The following is a 13,249-nucleotide window of genomic DNA, read 5'->3' on the forward strand; positions in this document are numbered from 1 at the left end:
AATGGATAGAGAAGCCGTGGCATATTCACACAATGGAACACTACGCTGCATTGAAAAACAAGGAACTCATGCAATATTATTCAAAATGGGTGACCCTGGAGGACATTATGCTGAGCGAAATATCTCTGTCACAAAAGGACAAATACTGCGTAGTGGCACTGTGGTAAAACAGGACTGACATCGGGGTTGGGGCGAGACTGAGAAAGATGGAATAAAAGATGTATACTGCATTGAAACAGATGAGGGAGAAAACTGTTTAAAATGGATATGTGATTAGCTGTTACTATCATGACAGGATTCCAGAATGAAGCAAAGATCTAATGTTGAGGACTAAAGGGTGCCTGACCCAACCAGTAAGTATTTTTGATTGCCTCAGATGCATGTGAAAGCTGGACAATGACTAAGAATGACCAAAGAACCACCAATGTCTTTGAATCACAATGTTGACAACGATTATTAAGTCTATTCCAGATTCCCAGAAGAACAAACAAATCCGTGTTGGAAGAAGTACCGCCAAAATGTTCTTTAGAAGTGAGGATAGTGGGACATCCTTTGATCATGTTAAAGGGGGAGCATGCCCTACAGGAGGATATCAATCTTGGGAAAAGTACAGTGTCACTTTAAAAGGAAGACTTACTGCAAAGGAAGACTTACTGCCAAGCTGCAGTAGCAATTAGTATAGAAGTACTTGTACAAATGGCGTAAGACAGAGCAGTTTTCATTTTGTCGTATATGGGGTCACTGGTCAGCTATCAGTGGGTTCTGACTTAATGGTACACAACATGAGTAGACAGTGACAACACCCAACAACTCCAATAACAATAATAAAGAAGATAAGGTTTCTAACTCTGCAGCTTTAAGCATCAAGTTCCCTCCCTATCAAACATATCCATCCTACCCTAGCTGGCCTACTGGGTAAAGAACTGTGCTGCCAATACCAAAGGCAGTGGTTCTAATAACAAAGCCAGTAGTTCTAATCCAACAGATGCTCTGATGGAGAAAGAAGGATGAGCTCCTCTCATGTGATTTATAGCCTCTGAAAAGCCACTGGTGGGTTGGTTCTGACTCAAATGGCAATGAGTTTGATCCTTCAGATGGCAAATCTAATATCAAGGTTGGAGGAGGCTTCCTTCATTAGACCAAACACTAGATGCTGTTCTGGTTTTTAGGCAGCAGTAATTTCACCACCTTGATTGCTCCCTTCCTGTCTAAAGAGAGGGCAGAAGGCGTTCATTCCATCAGCTCTCTCCCATGTCCTCTCTCCCTTCCCCCTGTGGAGACTTCTCTCCTCATTCTCATGCATATATATGTGGCTCAGGGGGCAAGAAAAGCTCAGGTATATCCCCCATTAAACATGCCTCTCCCATCAAACAACGGTTTTGAGCATGGTTGAGATCATGAGGATGACACAAGCTAGGGCAAGGTCTCTATGAGTCAAAGTTGACTCAATAGCAACTAACCTGTTCTGCTTCTCTGTAGCAGAAGAGTAGCTTCTTATTACTAGGCCATCAGAGAGAGCTCTCTAACGATGTATTAAAAATAATTCTAGCTCTATCCCACCAGATGTTCTGCTGGAAAAGGAGGGACAATCTCGTCCTGTACCAGTCAAATCTGATTTGACGGTACACACACAAAAATTAGTTACAATAAAATTTTTAAAAAAATTTCTAGCTCTATCAAGAACTCTAATAAATCAACAAACAAAAGGCAAATGTTACTTAAAAAAAAACACAACAAAAAAACAGATCAAAATCATTAATAGGCAATACACCAAAAATCAAGCACAAAATTTAAAAATAAACTACCACCACCAAAATCTCTTTCAAAGAGAATGAATTTAAAATAATTTTTTTTGTAAGCAGAATATTTGGAATTTGAAAAGGTATGTATTAAAAGGATGTACTAGTCTTCTGAAGGAAGCTCTGATGATTTAGTGGTAAGGAATCATGCTGCCAACCGAAAAGTATGTGGTCTGAATCCATCAGCTGCTCCACAAGAGACAGATGGGCAATCTGCTTCCCTGTGATTAAATGCCTCCGAAAACATACTGAAGGATCAGCTTCGAGTCAGTGCTGACCTCATGGTACTCAACAACAACATTAAGTAGTCGAGACCTTCTGAGGGTCAATCTAGTTTTTTATACATTTTTAAACCCTTTAATTGAACAATTTCATACAAAATTTTCTAGCCAGAAAGTTCACTGTTATTACTATTTAAAAGAGCAAGTAAATTAAGTGTCTTCATAAAGGGTATTTGATAGGTCCTTTGAAGAAATACTCAGTGGTCACTAAAAGTTACCAATCTTTGTAAATGAAATCTTAGCTACAACCTAAATTTGATGACAGTAACAACAGCAACAACCCAAGGTGCCCTTAATGTGAGGATAGAGAACTTGAAACTCTGTGTTCATTCATTCTCCTGCCTAAAAGGTATCCTAGCAATCTGACGGTTTCAACAATACATTCCTAAGTGATCTAATCAAGAATTATTAAAAAGATACACATCAAAATGTGAACAGTGGTGGGTTTATTACTGCTTATTTCCTTTCCCCACCTAAATATTCTAGAGAGAGCGTGAGTTATTTTCAAAATAACATTAGTTAATTTTAAAGTTGGGAGTCCTCAGTCCTCTCTTCCACATCCCTTGATTACATCCCTGATTACAGACTTTGCTATCCTAAATTGTTGAGAACCTCAGTAAAAAAGCACCCAATACTAGGTTTTCTGTGGTTTTTTTCCACATGCTTTTCCATTTTCTAGGAAAGCTCATCCCTGGATTCTTCACACAGTTGATTCTTCTCAGTCTACAGATCTCAAGAGACCTTCAGGTCTTATCTAACAACATTAAGTATTCTCAATCACAGCAACAATTCTCTCCTACCACTTATGACAAATTGGGTTATATGTCTTTTTAAAAAAATTTCCTAGCTCAGTTACAAAACTGAAGTTTCTTGAGGTTATGCCAATTCCTTGACAGCATCTTCCATAATAACTGGTACATTTCAATAACAGGGTCATCGAGTACCCCCAACTCACAGTGACTCCACGCACAGAACAAAAGGCTGCCCAGTCCTGTGCCATCCTCATGTTTACACTGAACACTGGACTACTGTGGCCTAGAGGGTTTTCACTGGTTGATTTTCAAAATCAGATCAAATCTTTGTTCCCAGTCTGCCTTTGTCTGGAAGGTCCACTGAAACTTGGTCATCATCAGAGCAATGCACAGCCTTCACTGTGCAGCTGAGCTGTAACTGAACATGAGGTGCCCTGGCTAGGACTCAAAATTGGGTCTTCATTATGGAATGCAAAAATTCTACCATTGAACATGCAAGAAGGTATGCTAAAATTTTAATTTGGAACATGTTCTTGCTTAAGTCAGTAGGCAGGGCTCCTATTAAAACTGTTCAAACTTCTGAGAATCTCAACAGCCTAAAGTCACACAGTGCACGTTTTTGGAAGGCTGGTATCAAATGCAAAAGACACTACATCTACTGAGGTACCTGCCTGAGGGCAACTAATCCTTGTAGAGAATGAATATAAGAAAAAAGGAGTACTGTTACTTTAACATTTCTTAGTCTCTTCTAGCCCTACTTTTATGTATAACTGAAGCACTGTTATACAACGAGGGTTGTTCTCCATTTACTGGTATTTGTTATCTCATATATGTATTCATGTGCAGTCAAATGTTATTTTGTCAGGAATCTGAAGAGTGTGACCCACTATTCTGGGCATGATTTAAATAACAGGGACTCCAACAATGGCAAACCAAGAGTCTCAGAGGAGTTCTTGCAACTAATTAGGGAACTTAAAGACACCAAAACAAACACTGTAAAAAACAACATAACCACAGAAGGTACCAAATAAGCATAGAGACAGAACATTTTAAATACTCCCAAATATTTGGTTTCAAAGCATAAATTGAGCATGTGGGCTTTGTACATCTTTTCCTGCCAAGTCCAGGAAACACTGACCATGCTACAGTCATCTAAAACAGCTGTTAAGACTGATCATCAAATATTTGGTTTCAAAATACAGACCTATTTGCACTGTAAAACTCAGATGCCTGTATACTCTCATTTTAACACTGCACTGAGATAATCCTTTCAATACAGGCTGCTGGCAAAAATAGTCCTTTATTCATAGGTGAGAACTGTTTCAAATGGACAAGAGTAAAATGTCGGCCTAAGTCCTAAAATCAATTATTAGAAAGAGTATTTTCTCTGGGACCAGAATCTTTTCTTTTAAAGGTATGGGTTGAATTTCAATAGGCATTTAGGGTTAGAGAGTACATGTAAAATACTAAGATTTTAGAAGAAAGAGAAAAGGTTTATGTCCTCATTCTTTAATATTGTTGACTTTTAAACACTTATCTTGTTCAGCTAAACTATCAAATCGGTCTCACTTTGAGTTGCCAGGAGCTCTAAGTCACAGAAAAGGAGTCTAGAAATCAGAGTCAAGGGGTCTAAAGCAACTTCTCTTATACTGGTATAATTATACTGGTTTTCTAGGACTATGGACAGGTAAGAAGATCTAGCTGTAGTCATGCATGAGTGATAGTTCTCTAACCCTACTAAAATAACACCTCAGGGCACAGAGATAACAGCATTTCTGCTCTTCTGAGCAGATATCATTCTGACTAATTAATTTCAATGGGTTTGATTTATCTTCCCTTTAAGATAGATGGCAGCCATGGAAAAATGCCTTTAACTTTATGAACCTATGTTTCCATACATTCTTCAAATGGTTTTTAAAGGTCTTCAAATCTTATTATTTAAACCTTAATGTTATTCTTTTTTTTTTTTTAATGTTACTCTTAAAAAAGGTAAATGACAGAAAAATGTGGAAACATAAATGTATCTGGAATCTCACATAACCGTGTTCCGTCTTCACACTATTCTTCTGATATTTTGCAAATGGAAAGGAAAGAAATACATCCTGGGTCACACCAGTGACCAAGGAGGCATCAGAAAGGACTCCATGCCTACCTTTCAAGCAATTCTAAAGGATGTCCCAGATCAAATAAATTTCAGGTGGATAAGAACACCATTCTCAAGCCTTACCTCTTTATGCACCTTCCAACTGTCTACTGTCACATTGAAGAGAGCTTTAAGGGCCTCAATGGCACAGTCTGTCTCCTGAGGTGAGAGAGGAGGTCCATTATGGTCTATGGCCGATTCATACTCATCGGTCCACTTGATGCTAAAGGCACTTTCCAAGATCTGGGTTAGCAGCGGTAGTCCCTGGAGCTCATAGCGCAATTGTGACCTGATGTCGGTGTGCAAAAGTGAGAGGAGGAAGAGCAAGCGCAAGTCAAAGCACTTAATGTCACTGATGAACTTTCGGTCCTTGCACTTTCTCAAAAGGTTACAGAGCTTTGCAGCAAGGTTCAGTTCCAGGCTGAGCTGCTGTGCCATCTGACTGTTGAACACTATGTTACAAAGACATTTTAATGACTCCACAATAACTGGGAACTCTGACACCTTCTCCAAAGAATCATCCGACTCATTTAGCTTGGCTAGGCGCAGCAGTATCTGCATATTTTCCTTGGTTGTTACAGGAACTAAAATCTTTTTGTCTCTGGAGAGAATGCGGAGAACTTCCAGGCAGGACACTTGACATGTTGTTGGGATGTCCTTTATAAGGACTTTAAATATGCCTTCACAGAGTTTCTGAAAAACAAGAATAAGTATGCAAAAATTATTATTACTTTAAAACAAACTATTTCTCTACCAATGTATTTAATGGCTCTTATGAACCTAATTAGAAAGGATTTTTTAAATTTATTTAATCATAGAATGTAAGCACTGGAAAAGGCCTTCTATTCAGTGTACCTTTGCTGTTGTTAGTTGCCACGGAATCAATTCCAACCATGGTGAAACTGTATGCACAAAGAACTGCTCTGTGGATTTTTAAAACTATGACCTTCTGGAGACAACCAGGGTATCTTCCAAGAGACTGACAGGTGGGTCTAAGTCACCAATCTTGTCAGTTAAACCCTAAAGGGTTTCTCAAAACACAGATTGTGAAATTTCACCTCTGGTATTTCTGATTCATTAAGTCTGAAGTTGAGCTTGAGATGTACATATTTAAGAAGTTCCCAGTTGATGCTATACTGCACACAGCTGGTCCAGAAGACACATTCTGAGAGCCAGTGATCAATGGTTACAAGAGCTCTGCAAAGTTCAAGGGTTGGACTGCTAAATTAAATCTTAGTAGTGGGAACCCACCTGCTGCTCCACAGGCAAAAGATGAAGTAATCTCCTCTTGTGAAGGCTTATTGCTTTAGAAACCTGATAGTGTCCTCATGACTCACAGCTGACTCAACTGCAGTGGGCTTGGTTTTGAACAACGGCCTGACAGAAGTGGGATGCTAGGGGTTAAGAGGCAGGGGAGAAACTGACTAGATGAGTACTGAAAAGTAGGCAGAGCTGAAACAAATCACCACAAATACCTTCCCCTCCTTGACCTCTCTGTGCTAAAGACAGTGGCATGGGCTCTACAGGATGTCAGTGTCTGGTTGCATTATCATGCTTAACTCAAAAGTGAAAAACTACTAGAAGATTGAAGCCAATTACAGTCAGTAATCCTGGACCTGAAACTTGTTCAACTTGCTGGGCTCTACCACTGTAAAAATGTGATGTTTAAGAGCATGTATTCTTAATTTCAGTGATTATTTAAGGACACTTGACTCCTTATTGTAAAGGCAGGACTCAATGCAGATAACCCGTAATTTACAATTTCAAAGTCATTTACTCTCTGTATTAATGATCGTATCGTATGTCTCCTATTTAATAACAGGGTCCTTGAGGACTATCATTTTATTTGACTCTTTTCTTCATCCATATAATGTACTGTGACTAAATGCCCTCTAAAGAAACTTTCTTCTGGGCGAGTTCTGGTGGCCTAGTGGCAAGAAGCTGCCCTGCAATCCCAGAGGTGTGTGATTCAAATACACCAGATGCTCTGCTGAAGGTGGAACAATCGCCTCCTGTACCAGTCAGATCCAATTTGACAGTACACACATAAAAATTTTTTAAAAACACACAAAAAAAAACCCAACAAAAAAAAACCTTTCTTCTGGCTCCAGAAGTAGATTGTTTACTATAAATCTATAAAACTAGGATAAACTTTGGCTTTAACTATGAAACAAGCAAAACATGCCAGAAAGATTATGTGAGCATTCAAATTATCTATCATGATTCACATACTGTCATAAAAGCAATCTCTGAGGGAGCTCTGGTGGCCTAGTGGCAGGGAGCTGCACTCCAATCCCAGAGGTGTGCAGTTCAAATCCACCAGATGCTCTGCTGGAGAAGAAGGGACAATCTCCTCCTGTACCAGTCAGATCTGATTTGACAGTACACACACAAATTATAATAAAATTAAAATTTTAAAAAAGCAATCTCTGAAAACATAAATCAAGTTTTATACATATAGAATCTTTGCTTAAAAAAACTAATGTTATAGTTAATCCACTGTACTCTAAATCCAATAAAGACTGTAAGGAAGCACTTTTTTTTTTTATTTTTACTGTATTATTTTTACGTGTACTGTCAAATCAGATCTGACTGGTACAGGAGGAGATTGCCCCCTCCTTCTCCAGCAGTGCATCTGGTGGATTTGAACCACATACCCCTGGGATTGCAGTGCAGTGTCTTGCCACTAGGCCACCAGAGCTCCCTAAGGAAGCACTTTCTAAACTTCTATCACTCAAAAGTAATCTCTACAGATTGGTGCCAGTTCACAAATTTACTATTACTCAGCCATGTTGCTCTAAGTACAAAAATACTGAGAGTAAGTGCTTACAAGTTCTACAGTATAATTTAACCTTGCTGCAACAACCAAAGATGTGTTTTTTAAAAAAGTAATTTCTGGCAAGCTCTGGTGGCCTAGTGGCAAGAAGCTTCACTGCAATCCCAGAGGTAAATGGTTAGAATCCACCAGATGCTCTGCTGAAGAAGGAGGGACAATCTCTTCCTGTACCAGTCAGATCCGATTTGACGGTACAAACAATAAAATAATAATAAAATAAAAATTAATAAATAATTTTTTTTTAATTAGTCAACTGCAAACTGGGGGGTGCCGGGGTCCTACATCATAAATAAAGAAGCACTGCTTTAAGATAGTGAATTCTTTACAAGTTTTCTTAAACTACAATATTAAGATAGTAAAACTAACTTAGATGCCAGAGTAATGAGCAAATACACATGCTTATCTAAGACTTAATGTACTTGTCAGGAGCCATGGTGGAAAGTGATGCTTGCCCACATATGAAGAGAAAGGTAAAGGTAGATTGGCCCACAGCTGCCCAGCTCTACAACACATTTCCATGATCATGTGACTGACCTCTTGCCAATGATGTGTGTAGACAAAGTGTACACCATTTCTAGGACTTATCTTTAAGACAGTGGGCAAGCCTTCTCACACTGTTGTCCCCCTTCTACAACCTTGAACTAAATGGCTATGTAGACTATGGCTAGTCTACATCAGGGCAACGCACTGATGAGGAAGCATGACTCTATAACTTGGAAATACGCTGAGTGTCTGAATAAATTCATAGAACACAGATCCACTTCCTGGTTAATCAGCTTAAAACTGTAATCTGAAAAGGTAATGTTGTCGTCGTTGGTTGCCTTCAAGTTGAGCACGACTCATAGCGACCCTATGAACAAAAGGCCTGAAGCAGGGAGCTCTGGTGGCCTAGTGGCAAGAAGCTGCACTACAATCCCAGAGGCAGAGGGTTCAAATCCACCAGATGCTTTGCTGAGGAAGGAGGGGCAATCTCCTCCTGTATGAGTTGGATCTGATTTGACGGTAGACACACACAAAAAAGAATAAAAATTTTTAAAAATAATGGCCTGAAGCCCCTCTACAACTACTGACATTTATCAAGGTCCATAGAGCTTCCGGAGGCAGAGAACAAGTCAGAAATGTGATTATATTACAGGTACTGAAATTAATGTTACAAAACAAAATGTGCGTCAATAGTTAAAGACTAATATCTTTTGTCAACTTTCACTCAAATCACAATAAAAAGAAGAAAATACCTATATTCCTATAGCTTTTTCTCTTAAAGAGTCTCTGAAATATTTTGTCACATCAATGCCCCAAGCATTATCATTCTATCAGTAAGAGATAGTACATTTAACTTCAACGACTAAGCAATTATTCCCTTTTTCTAATACCACAAATTAGGGCAATTTGGCTTGCTTGTGCCATGGCTGATTTAGACATTTATCTATAAAGAATTAAACCTGTGTCTAGTTAATAAATCCAGAGTAATGTCCTTACTACTGGAGACACAATAGTGAATAAGACACATAAAAAAAAACTTAAAATCCAGTGGAGAAAATCGTTGTACATCTGATTCTTTTATATTCCATTGTTCAGCACAAAGTGTGGTTTTTTACTTAGAATAAAAAAAAGAAAACGGAAAAAAAAAAATCCAGTGGAGAGAATTTGGAAAAGTCTCAAAAAAATAGTAACTCTGCTAAATCTAAGTCAAGGTTTCTCGGTCTTGGTACTGACATTTTGGTATTGATGACTGTTGTGGTAGGTTGCACTGTGTCTCACATTCTTTGGGCATGCTGTCATTGCAAAAACACACCACGTGGGGAGAAGTGGAGGTTCAGAGGAAGAGAAGACAACCTTCACCAAGATGGATCAACAGTGACTGTACCAAAGGGCTTGAGCATATCAGAAGTTCAGATTTGTTGTTTATAGGGTCCCGATGAGTGTTAGTTGGCTTGATAAAACTTAACAAGAAGCAGCTAGCCAAAACAGTAAAAAGGACACCAGAATTGCCAAATAGTCTCCTCAGGAGCAAAACATCATACTGAGAACCACTGATCTATTTGGTTTTATAGCAATACAAATCTTAGGTACCTAATATAATCTTAGAGGAGGACAAGTTCCCAAGGAAGTGGTGTCAAAGTTAATACCGGAAATGTACAGATTCAATTTCCATTCATTTAGTTAACATTTGAGTGGGTAATGGCTTAGTAGTAAGAAGCTGTGCTGCCAATCCAAAGGTGCACATTTAGAATCTACCAGCCACTCTGTGAAAGAAGGATCAGCAATCTCTTCCTGTGTGATTTGCTGCCTCTAAAAACACTGGAACGTCAGCTGGAATCAGTTTCAACGTGATAGAACTTAACAACAATTATATTTATGGCTCTGTGGTAAGTGAACAAAACAGACATAACTGTGGCATTATAGAGATTATAGACCACTACAGGAAGAGTGATAACAAATGAAAAAGTAAATATACAATTAGCACATTATTAAATTTTCAAAAGGAAATGAGCTGCTCTCTGTGATAAAAAATTAACTGCAGAGGGCTTCAATATCAGATACAAGAAAATTTAACCCAAATTCTGATGATAGGAAGTTACTGGGTGAGCAAAGAATCAGGGGAAACATAATGCAGGCAGTCTTGTCAGCTGAAGCTCCTGAAAAGCCACTGTGAGCGATGTAAGAGGCAGAGTGCTGTGAAATGAAACTGAAGAGTAAGCAGAGAGGCCAGATAATGCGGAGTCTTAAGACTACGATAAGGAGATTAGACTCTGCAAAGTTACAAAAGGAGTTTAAGCAAGGGGCATTATAACTCAATTAAAATTTTTTAAAGATCACACTGGATATGCTGTGGACAATGGATTGGACTGGGCATGTGTAGAATAGTAGCAATGGACAGGGGAGCACATGCAGAATAATAACAATAGACAGGGAGAGAAGTGGAAGAATCTAGTATGTACTTCAATGGGAAAATTGACAGAGCTTGCTGATTTATTATTTACAGGAGAGAGGGATATATCTGGCTTAAAGCTATACAGTGAGTGCTCTTTATCACAAAGGGAAGGCAGGGGAAAGAAAAGCTTTTGGGGAAAATTCTGTAAAAAAATATTAAGTTTGCGATGTCTACAGGGAAGTCAAATAAGAAATGAAGTGAAATAAGAAATGGAGCTCTAAACAAATTATCTGGATTATACCTACTATGTGAATGAGGGCATTTGAAGCCACAGGAATAGATGAGACTACTTAAGAGAAAAATATAGAGAAGGAGCAGGGCTAAGATACAGTCTTAAAAAATGTCAATGCTGGGAGCCTAGAAGAAGAACTGGTGAACATGACAAGGAGAAGCAACCAGAAGTAAAAGGAAATTCAGAATCTGGTACCTTGCAAGAAAAGAATAAAGAGTATTTTATGAAGGGAATGTCAAATTTTCAAATGAAAACATAAGTAAGATAGGACAGGCAAAAGTCTCTGGATTTGGCAATATATAATCACCCATGAACTCGGTAAAAGCAAGTTCTAACAAGTTTTTAGAAGATGAAAAAGTTGAGAAAAGTAACCACTGATGAGAATTGAGAAGATGAGAAGTACACTTTCTAAGGCATAAAGTAATAAGGCCAAGTAATGAGATGGTGATAAGGAAGATCAGACCAAAAAAAGGTAGTTTGTTTCTTTTCTTTTTAGAAGATGGGCTGTATCATGGTATGGTCTATATAGTAAAGAGAATGAAGAGTTTAAAGTTAATCCAGACAGCAAAAGGGAATTTATTGCAGAGTGTCAAGCAGGGAAATGATATTAGATTAGTGCTCTGGAAAAGCCCCTCTGATGTGGAAGATGTGGAAGAGAGAAGGGCCAAAAGCAGATTATCAAAAGGAAGTTAAACCAAGAGCCCTGCTGGTACAGTGGGTTAAGCTCTTGCCTGTCAAATGAAAGTTTGGCTGTTTGAACTTACCAATCACTATGTAGGAGAGAGCTGTGAAAATGTGCTTTTATAAAGATTTGCCACCTTGGAAAGTCTCTTGAGCAGTTCTACTCTGTCCTTCATGGTCATAATGAGTTGAAACTGACTCAGTGGCAGTGAGGCTGCACAGCTGCTCAAGTGTGCAATGACAGAGGTCTTATCCAAAGCATTTGTACTGGTGTTGTTACCTGCTGTCAGGTCTGAAATGATCCACAGCTGACCCTCCAGAGGGTTTTCTGAGGCAGTCAATTGCACAGGAGGAGACTGCCTATCCTTCTCCCTCGAAGCACCTGGTGGATTCAAACTACATGCCTTGGGGTTGCAGCGCAAGCTCTTATCACTATGCCACCAGAGCTCCTTAAGGCAGTGGTAGTGGAACTAAGCAGAAAGTTAAGAGTAGGAATTGATGGAATGGTTGATTGGTAATCAAGGGTGAAGAAAAAGAGTCAAAAAGCCTCAATTGAAGGCAGTATGATTTACTTGTAAGGACAGGAAACTTTCTCCAAAGTTGATAGAAAAAAGAAATACTATTGCCCAGATGACATTTCTCCTTAACTGCTTCACAACAGACACCTCAAATTAAATACTCAAACTCACTAACTATGAAGGGATTAGAGTCCCATCATCTACTTTTCTAAAACACATTAAACTGTTTACTATCATAGCATCTTTATTGTAGCCACAAGATCTACTCTCAACTGTTGAAGCCTCTGTGCATGTTTCCCTGAGCCCTGGTGATGTAATCCAGAGAGCTGCACTGCTAAGCCAAAGGGTTCTCTCGAGGCTGGAACACACCAACGTGTCCAAGGGGGGAAGATAGGCAATCTCCTCCCGTTCCACTTACAGTCTTGGAAACCCAATGAAGGGTCAGTTAGGAGTTGGTCCTGACTCAACAGCAATCAGTTTGAGTTTTATTTCCTATACTTACAAAGTTCCCACAAGCCAGCAATGAGTTTGAATTTTATTTCCTATACTTACAAAGTTCCCACAAGCCCTAAATCACCCCTATCTGCAAAGCAAATGCCAACTTCTGAGCCTCCTTTAACAGGAAGTGAGGCCTTCAATCTCTAAATCCAGACAGTACCAAACACCTCTGAAAAGGAACTCTGGGGCACAGCAGCTAAGAGCTCTGCTACTAACCAAAAGGCTGCTACCATCAGCAACTCTGAGAGAAAGCTGGATTTCCATAAAGATTACAGCCTTGAAAATCCTGGGGGAGAGCTCCCCTTTGCCCTACAGGTATGCGACCAGTCAAAATGGACATGACTTGATGGCCAAGGGTGTAGTTTTTGGTTCTAACACTTTGGACCTTAAATTATCCTTACGGATCAAATGGCATCTCTATTTGCAACTTTTTGAGAAAGCTTTCTCAAAAAGTTGCAAATAGAGATACCATTTGAACCAGCAATTCCACTACTGGGAATATACCCTGAAGAGACCATAGCTGACATCCAAGCAGATATATGCACACCCATGTTTATTGCAGCTTTGTTCACAA

The 13,249-nt window shown here is 39.1% G+C and overlaps 1 protein-coding gene across 1 annotated transcript in view; it reads right to left on the bottom strand.

The window, feature by feature from the left end:
* The window catches only part of RIC8B (RIC8 guanine nucleotide exchange factor B), a 154,035-nt gene that overhangs the window by 99,424 nt on the left and 41,362 nt on the right, over positions 1–13,249 (bottom strand). Inside the window, exon 3 of the mRNA XM_006897539.1 lies at positions 5,060–5,668. Coding sequence (XP_006897601.1) covers positions 5,060–5,668 — 609 coding nt within the window. The remainder of the gene's footprint in view (positions 1–5,059; positions 5,669–13,249) is intronic.

Source organism: Elephantulus edwardii, unplaced genomic scaffold (assembly GCF_000299155.1).
Source record: "Elephantulus edwardii isolate Elephantulus edwardi_28Jun2011 unplaced genomic scaffold, EleEdw1.0 scaffold00211, whole genome shotgun sequence".
Lineage (NCBI taxonomy): Eukaryota > Metazoa > Chordata > Mammalia > Macroscelidea > Macroscelididae > Elephantulus > Elephantulus edwardii.